The 15,608-nt window shown below is 40.1% G+C and overlaps 1 protein-coding gene across 2 annotated transcripts in view; it reads right to left on the bottom strand.

Annotated features, from left to right (window-relative positions):
• The window catches only part of Slc9a6 (solute carrier family 9 member A6), a 64,834-nt gene extending 61,379 nt beyond the window's left edge, over positions 1 to 3,455 (bottom strand). For both annotated transcript variants that reach the window (XM_046468138.2, XM_046468136.2), the window contains exon 1: positions 3,117 to 3,455. In XM_046468138.2, coding sequence (XP_046324094.1) covers positions 3,117 to 3,441 — 325 coding nt within the window. In that variant the 5' untranslated portion in view covers positions 3,442 to 3,455. The remainder of the gene's footprint in view (positions 1 to 3,116) is intronic.
• Positions 3,456 to 15,608: the final 12,153 nt, after the last annotated feature.

Below are 15,608 nucleotides of genomic sequence, written 5' to 3'. Positions count from 1 at the left end.
GAAAGCTAGCCCAATGAACAAAAACACGTGGGTGCTTTGACATTGTGTTTGCAATGGGAGCAATTAGTCTATATTACAAACTAGAAACTGACCACATTAGCGATCTAATTTTTTTTTACCCTTGATTCTCAAAAAGATAAAGAAAAGGTTCATTTTAAATAGAATTTTCCCAGGAGTTAAGCAGCTAAACCAACATTACAGGAATAAATCACCAGTAGGCTAAATCTTGGAAGTACACCATTCTCTTTTCACCAAGTCAAGCTGAAAAATAAAGGTCTTGAAATGATACAGTAACACAACAGCTATGACAGTGCAAGAGTCATAAGAAGAGACAAAATTTCAATTTCCAGTATTGAAGATACTTTGGCCCAATCCCATCTATACTTGAACTGGACTTGAGAGTGAGTTAGTGGGTAGGTACTGTGGCTCAGTGGTAGAACGTTTGCCTAGCACCTGTGAGGCGCTGGGTTCGATTCTCAGCACCACATATACATAAATAAAAAAAATAAAAGCATTTTTTAAAAGAGAGTTAGTTAGAAGGCTGTTTAGTTCACAGCCCTTGCTACCCACAGTGAGAAAAGAAACAGGCTAAAGAATGCCAAATCAATCCCAGATTTGACTCTCAGATTTACACTCTTGCACTTCATATTCCACAAGCGATATCTTTGTTTTTCCTTTATAAGAACTCCATCACTTTTATTAACTTAGAAACTTCAGGAAATACCATCAGTAATCTTACTTTTTTTTTTTTTTACTTCAGCCCGCAAATTAGATGAAGTTAGTGATATCAGCTACCAAAGAGCAAATATTTTCAGGGTAATTCAAAGTCCCTATTTGATTAAAAATTACTATGTTTGCCCCTTATAAGACTGAGCAATCAGATAACTATTCTCAGCCTAATCTTATAAAATGCAATTTTATAAGTCACTGGATTGCACAATTATCATTTATTAAGCATTTACTTAGGGGCCAAGTAGAAGGCTAAAAACATTTCTTCCTCACAATAAGCCTACAATCATTATCCCCAATATAGATGAGAGTTAAATAGGGGAAAGGAACTTGACTAAGATCACACATAGTTACTGGTACAAAGTGACAGGGATCCAGGTCCAACTCTAAAGTCAGGGGTTTGCAACTATAGCATTCCATCTTTTTTTTTTTATGGCCCAAGAGCTAAATGCAGTTTTACATTTTAAAGGATTATAAAAAGAAAAACAACTACAACAAAGAGTAAAATGCAACACAGACATGGAAATCTGTGTGGCTTATATAGTCAACAATCTTCAGGATCTAGCCCTTTACCGAAAAGAATTTTCCAACCTCTAGTCTAAAGCCTTGTACTTTTAACTATCAAAATCACATTATTTCTGTCTATAAGAAAGAGATATCTGTGATCAATTCCTTATTTTAACATAGTACTCTTTTCATACTTACCAAATCTAAGATGTCATTATTTTCTTCTTATGACTTGTCTATAAATTCCTTGAAGGGAAGGGGCCTATATTTCTTTGTATTTTCTGTGCATAATACATAGTAGACTGAACAGCAAATGTTTTTTGAGGATAGTAAAAAAAAAATCACACACGGTTATACAAAGAAACACCATAAAATATAGAAATTATCTGGCCAACTCGCCTTAAGGGACACTGCAAATGAAATGTAAAAAAAAAAAAATGAAATAAAAAACCACCTAATATCTCTAAAACCCAAGAATCCTAGTGAACAGAGATACTGTACACAAAGGCTTAGAATTTTATTACCTTGCAAATGAAAAATAAGCTTGAACTCATGAATTTTCCTGAGGCACACAACTATCTTTGCTTGCTACCATTGAGATGCATGCACATTCTAGAAGTCTGGATTTACTGGAAAGGGGTGGGGGTGGGAGGTTGCATGGAGAAATGTCTTTTCATGCCAGAGCTTCATCTACCTATCCACAAGTCTCAGAGACAAACCTCAATAAGGTTAACAGTTAAAGACTGTTCTAAATGAAGATAATCTTCACACATATACTGCACAGACATGATGGATATCTGCCCTCATCTCTTTGGCCCATACTCTCATAGTCAGATTAAGACAATCAGCAATATGTACCATCTTTTCCCCTCATGAGGCCTGAGCATAGCTCAATATGCCTCTGAGTCCATGGTTTGATTTACCCTTCTCGAACTTGACACCAAAAACTAAAAATAAATAAATAAATAATCTCAAAAAGAAAGCACACTGAAACACAAGAACTGAAGCCACTTAACAGTCAGTCAATAACTCCATGCCAAAAGCAAAGTCACCCATACTGCATATGCGTGGTGTTTATTAACTGCTGCTCAGCTGAACCGTCCTGATGATACTATAGTACACCACACTTCTGGTGGTACCATAACTCTTCCCTGTCCTCAGTTCTGTAGCCTGAATTTTAAGGGTCAGATATCCTTATCAGATATTACAGGCATAGTACAATAAATCAGGACGTCATCTAAAATGCCCCAAACCTTCCGTAGCCTATTTTACGTTCAAGTTATTTTGCATGGGCTCCACAGGAGTAAGGTTTTCATTTTTAACCTCAAAAGAACAAGATACAGCAAGAGCTGGGAAATGAGTAAAGGTCGACTCTACTTCCAAAAGAATGCCAGATGCTGGGCAGTAGAGATACTACTGCAGCTTCTGTGAGCCTTAAACAGTCTGACACCCTAGAGAAACAGATCGCAATGGTGTCTTCCCCTCCCCCAGCCCCCAGCCCAATTCGAGCCACCGCACCCACTCTCTTCTCATGCTCAATCCCAGTCCCGGTCCCGGTCCCGAGCTTCGCAGGCTGAGGAGGGTGAGCCCGGTGCAGAAAAAAAAGGGGGTGGGGTCGGAGGCGAAAAAGGTACAGAGAGGCAGAGAAAATGGGGGGAGGGAGGGCGAGGCCCAGGAGGTAGGGTGTGAGGTAGAGAATCGGGGGGCACAGCAGAAATAAAGGGGGTGATGCAAAGAAATGAGGGGGGTGAGGAGCGACAGAAAATGGAATTAGAAGGGGAGCCGAATTTAGGCCGAGCAGGGCCCGGACAGGAGGCGAAGCTTCCAGCGGGCAGAGAAAGGGGCAGTGCCAGGGGGCGGACAGGGGTCGAGGAACTTGCCATAAATCATAGCCAGGCCGGTTTCGTGCAGGAAGCGGGCCCGGCGGTGCTTGAACAGCCATATCGTGAGAATAGTGAGGGTGAGCAGCAGGATGAAGATGAGCAGGTTGGCGCTGTCCTGCCGGTGGCTCTCTTCGGCTTGCTTCTCGGACACTATCTCCTCGTCCATGGCTCTTGTCGCTCGGCTGGCGCCGTCCGAAGCCCCGGCCCAGCCGAAGACGCCCACTGCGAGGAGCAACCAGAGGGGCCTCATGAGCGGGCGGGCCCGGGGCCCGACGCCGACGCCGCGGCGGAGGGGCGCCTGCCGCCAGCCGCGTCGAGCCATGTCTCCCCCCGCCCCCCGCCCCTCTCCTCACCGGCAGCCGCCCGCGGTCGGACCACTCCCCGAGGGCTCACGGGAAAGGGGCGGGGCCAGAGGGAAGCCGTCGGAGCGCGCCTCGCCGCCTCCTCTCTTAAAGGGGCCGCGGCAATGCCAGCTCGCTCTACTAATTCCTCTACCCCGTGCCAGCTGTGTGACACAGTTGAGCGTTGTCAGGGAATGAAAGGCCGTCGAATCTAGCCCACTGCCTTCTGCTAAGGACACATCTGCTCAGTGTATTCAAGCACAGGCTGATTGTGCTTCTGTCTACTTTGATCCTATTCTTAGAGTCCTCAAGGGAATTGATCTTTCATAACCCATCTCAATATCGTCCCCCAGTGTCTCTTAACAGGATAAGAAGTTGTCCCCTTGGGAGTGACCTCAATCTCCATCTCTGTAATTTAAAGCGGATTCCCCTCGTTTTCCTCATTGGGGAAAAAAGACAACACCATAGTAGTTCACAAAAGAAATGACTCAAAGGTGTGGATCCTGCTTGTATATCTGTATATTCAGTTTGCTTTTACATGTAAATGATTTATGTAGTCTGTCACATCAGGAACCTATGCAGAGAAATCCATCATTCTTCCAAGATTCAAATCGGCTTGTGCTCAGATTTACCAGGTGCTCAAAAAACACCCTCTCCCTTCCCTTACCAAAGAACAAATATTTGGCAGTGTGGTGAGTGTTTTTTTCCTGTCTTCTTGTTACTTGTTTACTTCTGTCTTAAAGTAATGTCCCCAAGTCAGCAGTCACCCTTGACCCCCATCTGTTATCTCTCTTGTATTTTCTGTGTGCCTGTCACCGTTGCACATCACAAGTTTCAGTGTTTTCACCTCCATACCTGAGCTTTGTGTTTCACAGCAGTAGATTCCTATTTTTGCCATACTTCTCAGATCACTACTTAGTTTGTATGGGCTCTTTGTTTTCATAGGACTTTCATTTCCAGGTGAATGAGCTACAAATCTCAAGCCTTGGCCTGCCACCCTCCCTTCAGGCCTCCTCTACCTGTTAGATGCTGAGTGTATCCTGTTGAGGCTCCTACTATCCTTCGAAACTGAAAATATTTTTAAATGGGCTCATTTCTTCCCCTTCCTAATATGTGTCCTTTCTCAAATTTTTCATATCTGCATTGGTACTACTATTATCTAATTCCAATCATTCTGTGTGGAACTCATGATTCTCAAATGTTTTCATCTTAAGGCCTCCCTGCCAGACAACACTCAGCCTAACTCCAGGCGTCCCAAGTGTGGATTCATCCCCCTAGTCCCACTAACCAGCTCTTTTGGCTCTGTGAGGATGGTGAACTTAAAAAAAAAAAAAAAAAAAGCTCCAGGGCTGGGGATGTGGCTCAAGCAGTAGCGCGCTCGCCTGGCATGCGTGCGGCCCGGGTTCGATCCTCAGCACCACATACAAACAAAGATGTTGTGTCCGCCGAGAACTAAAAAATAAATATTAAAAATATTCTCTCTCTCTCTCTAAAAAAAAAAAAAAAGCTCCAATATGGTGTTCCACAAGTCTAGCCCAGTCAGGTCAGTAACTAACCAGACCAGAGACAGTGGGGAGTGGGTTTGTTCTCTCCTATTGAAGCCAGAATTAGACAGGCAATTTTGAGTGAATCTGACAAGTTGGAGACTGTCCCCTGAGGGATTGAAACGTTAATTCCTTCAGAGCCCTTCCTCCACCCTTATCAAGAACATCCTCCTGCACCAACCTGTTGCCAAGGTAACCTGTCCCAGGAATTACCCTTCCTACAGGGAGCTATTAAGTTGTTGTCCTGGGCTGCTCCATCCTGCCCTTCCCCCTTCAGCCCACCTGTTTCACACCTTTTGGCCAGCCCACCGAGCTTTCCTGAACCTAGTCAATTGCCTAGTAACCTACTCTGGAATAAGAAAGATAAGGGGAAGAGGGCAGGAGAACAAAGGAAGCCTAGGACATATAAAAAGAGCAGAACTCTTTGCTTCTTGGGATACCAGGATACCAGCTATGGCCCCCTTCTCCCTCTAGGGAGAAGTCTATGTTACCCCTTTTCAAATAAGCCCTGCTTTATATGCTTGCCTCTACATGCTTTGCTAATGTTCAAACTTCAACGTGTGAGGAAGCAGAACTCATCACAGATAACCAGCGGTTCCACGGAGATCTACACTGAGATAAACTCCTATCCACGCACCTTCACATCTGTTTGAGGTGCATCTTTCTGTCTCTTTCATTTTGGAGGATTATGGGCACCTGTTGGCTACTTAAATGCAATCAGTGCAGCTGCCACTCTTCAAGACTCTTGAAAACTTTCCCAGCCTAGGCGGCTCTCAATCAACTGTTCTGTGTAGAGCAGTCATGTTGGGCCCTGCCTAAGCTGTTTCTTACTTTTCTGTCCAGGCCTGGAGAGCAATTGGTGTGAATACACAGTGTCCCTAGTCCTCATCTGCCTTGGATGCATGGAGGTGGATGAAGGAGCATGGAATAACTGTAGAATTTCCAGCCTGGGCTACACTCAGGCGAAAATCCTGAGGTTCCTTCTGTTGATCCCCCTCCCGACTTCCACTTCCCAAAGGGGTATCTAGGGTGATCGGTAGATGAATGGCACTGAGGAAAAGACCCAATTACATTTGTCTCCCTGTGGGCCACGCAACACTCCCTCCCCCCCCCCCCCGCCCCCCGCATCGGTTCCCTCTTGGATACTCCCCTTCCTTTGCCAGTCAGAAACACTAGCAATTCAGATTGTAGGACTGAGAGAAAAACATGGGATGATTAATAAGAAAACATGCCGGTTCCCTTTGTTTGCATAGTTAACCTTCACAAGCCAGTTTAAAATCTCCCTTTACTGTTCCTGTGCTCAGATGAACTCAATGTATTCTTTTTAAATGCTGCAAGAGGGAGGCACTCTATTTTAACCAACCCCTCCCATAAATTCCTCCAGAAAAGGGTGTTTGTTATGCACTTAGCAACCAATAGATGTTCCCCTTACCCTCAGGAGATTCCTTTAGTCTACAGGACAACAATTAGGCACAAAAGTTTAAGACATATACAATTATCCTCTTTTTTCATAATCAAGAGTTATAGTGGCAGGGAGGAAAGCAGTACCGCCCTTAAGTTTGAATACTCCCAGGGTCTCTGGCGTAGGGCAAACTGGGACCCTAGTACTTTGTCAAAGGAGGCCAGAAATAATTTGTCTAAGCCAGGTGATGAGAGAGGGGTTTTCTGGACCATAATGACGTGCAATTTTAGGGAGATATCCCTAATACATCGGATAAACAGTTTTCTCTGACGCAGTAGAAAACTTGAATTTTCTATCACTCAGGTGGGAGCTTCTCTCTGAAGTCAGTGTGTAGATTGGCCACTAGTCTACATACTGGGAAATTACAAATGATCAGGAAAAGCTCCTCATTTTCATGTGTTGTCAGGCCTAACCTCAATCTCTAGCATGAAAGAAAGCCTTAAGAAATCACCTACTGAGGAAGAGCAATCAAGGGACTCCCCCTCTAACTTAAAACAAGAACAAATTCAGGGAGATTTTTGAAGGATCTAAATAAAAATATTGGGATGTTTCAGAACTTATGCCAGGTGTTTGACCTCACCTGGAAAGATATTATATTTCCACTTAGCCAAACTTTAGCCTCCAATAAAGAGGCCACCCTAATGCAAGTAGCTAAAGAATTTGGGGATGGACCTACATCTTTCCCATGCCCCCAGCATCACAAACTAGAAACAAACCTAATTATTCATCTAGATCACAGGCAAGTCCCAGAAACGACACTAATTAGGACCCAAATGATGAACTGGATACTTGGAAGATTACACATTTCCAAATGTTGGCCCTTGAAGCCCTCAGGAGGATCATGCAAAAAGCCCATTAACTATTCGAAAGTCTGAAATTACTCAGGGTCCTCAAGAAAACCCTGCTACTTTCATGGAGAAACTCAGGGAGACAAGAAAAACTAAATCCTGAATCCATAAAGGGCCACAACTTTTAAAGGATAAATTTACCAAGAAAGTTTACTCCCCCTCTGAGTTATGAACAGGTTTTGGAAGCCTTAAAGACATTAAAATGGGGACTTATTTTGAGCCCCTGTCCTCAATTTACCTAAGGAGCAAGATTTAACCTGTTTGTCACTGAGAGAAGAAGAAGAACCTTAGGAATGGTCATACATAATAATGGACCTGCTCAACAGCCAATAGCTTATCTCAGTAAGGAGCTTAACATCGTAGCTTTGTTCTCAAAAGTAATAGAAAGTAAGGTATCATAATTTTCCATATCCAAATCTGTCCAATTACCAACTAGGAAAAAAAGTGGTTAAAACACCTTTGCATAAGTTTTCTGCTCAGAATAGCAGTTTTCCCCAGCTCCTTCCAGACCTCAGCCAGGACTTAATTGAAATGCAAATGGAAGAAGACTGCAAGCTTAGGGGAGTGAGTTTAAGCCCAAGAAAAAAAAAGTAAGCGTTTTTTACCTGAACTCAAACTAGACTAAACCAAAAAGTAAATTGTATGGTACTTTACTAATTATTGGCTGGTCATTTTTTCTAGGACTCTTGCTTTTTCTTAGATTCTGTATTTTTTTTTTTTTTGAGTTCATGATTTTGGTCCTATGCACCTAGGTTAATGTTTTTCTGATCAGCCCTATTTTTTATTCAACTATGGAGTTTTAAAACATCTGTAACATTGCAGTGCAGATTCACCTGCGCAAAGCTAAAAAGCCTTTGCTATTGTGTTATGTGTGCACAACTTCCGTTATGTGTTGTATGTCTATATGTGTCTATGTCCATATATCATGTACATGATATCAAAATTGGCAGATATATAAGGAACATGCATAAATTAAAAAAATGAATCCAAATACCTTTAAATGACATGATTTAAAATGATTCAATTTAAATTGGGTAAACAGATGAGAGTAAAAATGTCTTTTAAATTAACCTTAACTCACAAGTCTCTCTAGGTGGTCAAAGAACTAATAAAATGTTGATGTCTATAAAATGTCTAATATCCCTTGGTTCTAGAACTTTTCTCCAACAAGGAAGAAATAGTTAATACTGTTCAATACACTTGTCTGACATTTTGGTAAAATAAGTAAAGTAGATTTGACATGGTATTACTCATATTTATGAGTAATTTTGTTTGTTAGACATCTGGGTAATTTACAAGGTGAAAATAATAATTGTTAAATATACCATCAATACTCTTAACTCCTTGAATTCCATTGGGTAACATTATTGATGTTTTCATAAATTGGTAAATGAAGAAAAAAAGGGTTTAAAGTTGCTTTGTTATCACTTAAGAATTTAAAGTCCCAACAGGTATAATTCTATATACTTAAACATTATGTTTTTATTAAATGGCAAACAGATGATTCTATATACAAAGGTTTATAGAAGATTCCTATATACAAAGACCCAAAAGTTTCAACTGTTCCAATTAAGATTTCTTTTTATTAAAATGAAATAATTTGTCTAAATTCAGAAATTTACAAGGATTGTTTCAGAATGTTAACAGAAAACAGGGTTAACAGATGGGAAAGAGGAATTAGAAGGTTCTAGGTATGGAAACTATATTTAATAGAAGGGAAAATGTGTTTCTGGATAAAAAAGTCTTTTTAAAAATATTTTTAATCGCCAATGAACCTTTATTTTATTTATTTATATGTGGTGCTGACAATTGACCCAGTACCTCATGCATGCTAAGCAAACACTCTACCACTCAGCCACAACCCCAGCACATGGATAAGAAAGTCTTTGTGTGATGAAGTAAATAAGAGGGTTTAAGTAAGTGATAAAGAATTTCTGTGTAAGTTGGAGATATATATATATATATATATGTATATATATATATATATATATATGAATGAAACAATCAGTCAAAGCTATTTAAGGTTTTTTTTCCCTAAGGTCAAATATTAATGTACTGATGTAAACCAAAGTTTAATCTATGTGTTAAAAGGACAAAGATTTCTTAAAGCATTCATTTACCCATAACATTGTGTGTATTAAGTTTTGGAGTTTTTTTTAGAGCAAGTAATCTTCAAATTAAACAACAACTGTTATTTTATTCTTTAAATATTTTTAGTTGTCAATGGATCTTTATTTTATTTATTTATACATGGTGCTGAGAATCAAACCTAGTGCCTCACACATTATAGGCAAACACTACACCACTGAGCCACAACCCCAGCCCAACAACTTTTATTTTAGAGCATTGTACTATGTTATTTCTTTAAAAGCTAAACTTGGTTAATATAAAAACATCAATGTAATTGTGGTGCTATTACTCTTCTTTGTATATTAAATGTGTTCATATCTTTCAGGTATACAAGTCTTTAAGGTAGGAGCTTTAAAAGAGCATTATATCACGTTGGTATTCTCCAAATTAAAGTTCTATGATAATTTTAGGATTATAAGGATAACAAATTTATTGGAGATTTATTCATATCATTTAATATTCTACAACTGGACTTGTTATCAATAAGATATAAAGTTTGTTATTTTTTTACACTGGGGTGCAACTTAAATGTATTTTTAAGTTAATGAGAGCCTAATGTATGTAAAGGTTAATTTTGTAAAACACAAAAGCATTTTGCTACTTTTCCACAAAAGGTTAAAAGCACTCAGCCTTTATTTAATTCATGTTTTAAATAGATAATGTTCATGTGAACTCATGCAACAATATATGTAAACTTTGTAAAATTATATTTAAGAAGCAAAGATCAGCTTCAGATCTAAAACACTTCACCTAAGATTTATAAAGAGCCCCACCTTACCTGAGATAAGGGTCTACCTCCCATCTTACTACATATCAGAATGACTCCAAAGCAGGCCATAATTCAGTTCATTTAACATAATGTTCAAAAGATTGATTTTTAGTTGTTAATATTACTAGGATCTCAAACAGGGGGTATAATATATAACTCAGTAAAAATTCAAGATAGTTATCACACAAACTAAATATGTTTTTACTCTTATTAATTTTATTTTGAATTTTCCTTATAAACTGTCTAAAGGTTGCCTGTTAATGTTTTGCAGAGGTATTGCCTTAAGAACACACAACCTGGGTTAATTTAATATAAGCCGTCACCTACAGGACAGATAGGATAGTGCAGACCCCAATGAATAAAAAGGGTAAATGACTATAAGGTTATAGACATTAAAGCCCAGTACACTTAATTTAAGACTGGAAAGACTTGTTTGCTAGATGTTTAAGATAAAGTCTTAAAAATTAAAATTAAATTAAAAGGGCCAAGAAAACCAATATTTGGCTCTTGCCCTCTGAGTCAGTCTGAATCCAGGGAACAGGGAACTTCTCTAAAGACTTTTGCAACTCTGGGACACATAACCTCCTGATCAGGGAGATTAATGAGACTCCTGGAGAACAGAATCAGTGCACTTGCTATGAAAAGGAGGGTTATTGGAGAAGTAAGACATCCCTGATGCTTTCAAGGGAAGTCACATGGTCAAGCAAGACCTGGACCAAACCTAGTGCAAATGGCACTAGCAGAACTGAGAAGCTGCTCTCAAGTTCCCCTAAGAGTGACTCCCATGGAAACTCAGCTGACTCTTAACAATAGATAGAAACAAAAATCAGTTTGACCTGCTTCATCATAAACACCTAGCAAAAACATATAAAACAAAAACACAGCCATTCCTGGGCTTTTAAAAAAACCAATAGTTAATTATAACTTAAGATAAACATTTGTCTTAGCCCCCCCCCCCAAAATAAGTAAGACTGGAGGCTACAAAAGAGAGATTCTTAAGAAGGAATTCTTAATAACTACCAAGTGAAACTGACAAGTCAGAAGTTTTTAGTCAGTTTAAGGTCTACAGATCTTCCTAACCCCCTACACAGGTAGAATTAATGTTTGCTAACATGATTACCTAGCCCTAAGTAACAGAAATAAAGGATTGATTCTTTACTAGACACAGAGGTCATACCAGAAAGGTTTTAAAAGATCAGATGACATTAAGTAGTTTAACTATGTCTTATGGGGATGGACATTGGTAACATGTTAAATGTTGTGTTTACATTCCTGATAACTCTGGAGATGTTAAAGATTTACATTCCCAAATAAAGGCCTTGTCCACTCTGATCTTATTATGAGGACAACTTCTCAGCCCTCACACCTCCTGGTGAGAGATTATTGACTGCTATCATCTTCATGGTATAAATTGGCATGTCCCAGATGCTGCAACATTTATTCAGTACTCATGTTTGTTGTTTCTCTCTCATAGAAGCACCCATTCCCAGATAACTTTACAACCTGTTCTCCCCCAACCAGACTTCAATTGAACTTAACTTCTAAAAGGGAACACCAAATTTGCTTGTCTCACCTCACATTGCCCCCTCCCAGCTCCAAAGCAGCCAGAGTGATCATTTCCTTACAGCAGTAAGGAGTTCCTAAAATTAGAGGGGGGAATGAAGGCAGAATTAGACAGGCAGTCAGTATAGATATATAAATCAAGTCAGGTCCACATCAAGGAGGCCAATTTTGAGAGAGTCTGGCAAGTTGGAGACTGTCCCCTGAGGGATTGAAATGTTAATAATTCCTTCAGAGCCCTTCCTCCAGAGCCCTTCCTCCACCCTTATCAAGAAAATCCTCCTGCTCCAACCTGTTGCTAAGGTAACCTGTCCCAGGAATTACCCCTTCCTATAGGGAGCTATAAGGTTGTTAATTAATGTGTCCTGGGCTGCTCCATCCTGCCCTTCCCCCTTCAGCCCACCTGTTTCACACATTTTGGCCAACCCACTGAGCATTTCCTAAGCCTAGTCAAATGCCTAGTTACCTACTCAGAAAGAAGAAAGATAAGTGGAAGAGGGCAGGAGAACAAAGGAAGCCTAGGACATATAAAAAGAGCAGAACTCTTTGCTTCTTGGGATACCAGGATACCAGCTATGGCCCCCTTCTCCCTCTAGGGAGAAGTCTATGTTACCCCTTTTCAAATAAGCCCTGCTTTATATGCTTGCCTCTACATGCTTTGCTAATGTTCAAACTTCAACGTGTGAGGAAGCAGAACTCATCACTGATAACTGGCAGTATCACTATTATCTGGATCTGTCTGTGTCTTCTCAAGAAAACTTCTGGCCACCTGTTCCCTATACCTTAACTCCAGCCTAATCTCACTACTCTACTAACTCAGGATTGGGGTTTGTGGAGGCATGACACCCAGGTATGGAGCTTTCCTAGGCTTCCCACTGCCCTCTCCCCAGACCTAGCCTGAAGGCCCAGAAGACCCACTGAAATAGCTTGTCTGCTTATTCAGACGTAACCACTTATTCCAAGGCTGTTTTGCCTCAGCACAAAACTACTTTCCACTCTCCAAGTATTTGGAATTTGACAAAAATGTCTCACATTTCCTTCTCTGACCACAGTTAGCAAATATATTTTTTTTAACTGGGAATTTAACTCGGAGATGCTTAACCACTGAGCCACGTCCCCAGCCCTTTTACTTTTTTATTTAGAGGCAGGGTCTCGCTAAGTTGATTAGGGCCTGGCTAATTTTCTAAGGCTGGTTTTGAACTTCTGATGCCCCTGCCTCAGCCTCCCAAAGCACTGGGATCATAAGCATGTGCCATGGTGGCCAGCTAGCAAATGTCTTCAAGTCCCAGATTTTACCTCTGTTTATGTGACCCCAGCTACATAGAATGCTTCCTCAGCAACCTCATCATATCAGAGTTCCAGGAGTATTTTTTTTTCCAGTATTGGGGAATCAAACCCAGGGCCTCCATATACTAGGCAAAGCACTCTACCACTGAGCTACATCCCAGCCCTTTTTATTTTATTTTGAAACGGGGACTCACTCTGTGACCAGGCCAGCCTCCAACTTGTGATCCCAGGAAGAACATTGAGAGGACAATAACTCTACCAGGCAGCTATACCCCATGAGCCTTTGGCTTCCTTTTGAAAGTGATTCTCTCTCAAACCAACACTGTTCCACACTTCTCATTCTCACCACCACTTTCTCCTCTAGGAGTAAATTGTTTGGCAGTTGATTTGGTGCATGGCTTGGAAGTGCTGGGGAAAAAGAATCAAAAGATGACTCCAAGGTTTTGAACCTAGATAGCCAGAAAACACATAGGGTCATTAGTAGCATTAATATGAAGTCAGAATGTAGAGCTCTGCTGACAGGTTGGATTTATATCTAAGCGCAAATATCAAAATAGGCAGAAACTGTCCTGGAGTGAAATCAGGCCCAGCAGTACATTGGGGAGCTACATGCACAATATTGAAGCTGTGGGAGCTTCTGCATTCTCCCAAGAAGAGAGGATGGAAAGAGACTTATCATTGGGTAGTTACTATACTGAATACCCATATTTAAACAGAACCAAAATTAGGTACATTGGTGCAGGCCTGCAATCTCAGTGACTAGGGAGGCTGAGGCAGGAGGATCCCCAGTTTGAGTGCAGTATCAACAACTTACCAAGACCCCATCTCAAACAACTTTTAGAAGGCTGGGGGTGTAGCTCAATGGTAGGGCACTCCTGAGTTCAATCCCCGGTGCTGGCAGAGAAAAAAAAAAAACAGAACAGAACCAAGATTAGGTCACAGCTACCATTGAGAACTCAGCATAACAATGCTGGAGTTTTCAATAGTTTATTTCCTGAACAGAACAAACCAATGTGCTAAAAAAGCGAATACATTCATCAGTGTCATTAGGAAGTCTCTTTGAAATGAATAATCATATTGGGCTGGGGATGTGGCTCAAGCAGTAGCGTGCTCGCCTGGCATGCGTGTGGCCCGGGTTCGATCCTCAGCACCACATACAAAGATGTTGTGTACACCAAAAACTAAAAAAAAATAAATAAATAAATATTAAAAAAATTCTGTCTCTCTCTCTCACTCTTTCTAAAAAAAATGAATAATCATAGTAACCTCATATACATAACCTAGGATACTTTCTGCATATATGGTAATGAAACACTAAGAGAGATACTAGTACATCTGGAAAGTGTCCAGAGAAGAACAATTAAAATAATAAAAGAGAAGAAGCAATTGATGTTTTAGAAAAGACTAAAGGGGTAAGAAACCTGTTCAATTTGAAAAAATAGCTAGCAGAGTCCATAACAATAGGTAACATTTACTGAGTGCTTTGTATGTGTGAGAGGGTTCTAAAACACTTTATATCCTGACAAGAACTGTATCAAATAAACACTATTATTGACTTCATTTTCCAGATCAGTATACTGAGGTACAGCAAAGTTAAGTAACTTCTCCAATCTCCCAGAGGTAGAAAAGGAAGAGCCAGGATTCAAACCCAATCCAATGTCAGAGCAAATGCTTTTAACTACTATAATATAAACCATCCATCAAACAAACCTTAAAGATATGGATCATGTAACCACAGTCTTGTTTACTAAGATTCAAAACTTAAAATACCATGGCACCACTTTAATGCTTTAAGAGGAATACATTTTTGTTGTTGTTGTTTGAATTTCTTAAAATGAACACACATTACTTTGGTAAAGAAAAAAATAAGCAGGGGCTGGGACTATAGCTCAGCGGTAGAGTGCTTGCTTCACACATGAGAGGCCCCGGGTTCAATCCTCAGCACCACATAAAAATAAAGATATTGTGTCCATCTACAACTAAAAAATAAATTAAAAAAGAAAAAAAGCAGAGGACACAATCTCAAACTTGAAAATACTAGTTTGCCCAGAAGGTGGCAGGCTTCTAGAATTTGTTACCCAGAGATATTTGTACTAAATATACTGTTTTATTTGCTAAATACAAATAGCTTGAAGAAAGGTTTAATCCCTACAATAGATACTTACCTTTTATAGATACCTATAATCGGAACATATTCCTAGGGAAAGTGGATTTGTGAACTAAGTAGGAAAGGACAGTGTGGTAGAGAGGGAGAATTTGCATAGGAAATGTAGACATGAATTTGTGGTGTGTGAACATATTCATCTAGTTCAGTGTCATGGAACAGAGTAAGTGAACTTTAAAGATAGTTCTTGGTTAGCTGTGCTTTCTCTATTCAACAGATTGCCCTGAGAAATGTGATGAGTCTTTATATCTCAGTAGGAAGGGCTTTAGAGATCATTATCTCCACCTTCAATAATATCCACATCATTTCTGGGGTGCATATGAATAGTTGCTTAGGAAAACTAAAGGCATTTCTGGGGTCACTTAGGAATTTAAGTACTTTTTC

Source organism: Marmota monax, unplaced genomic scaffold (genome assembly GCF_021218885.2).
Source record: "Marmota monax isolate L192 unplaced genomic scaffold, Marmota_monax_Labrador192_F-V1.1 WCK01_AAM20220418_F8-fsc00333, whole genome shotgun sequence".
Lineage (NCBI taxonomy): Eukaryota > Metazoa > Chordata > Mammalia > Rodentia > Sciuridae > Marmota > Marmota monax.
This window is presented reverse-complemented; position numbering and strand designations above follow the sequence as displayed.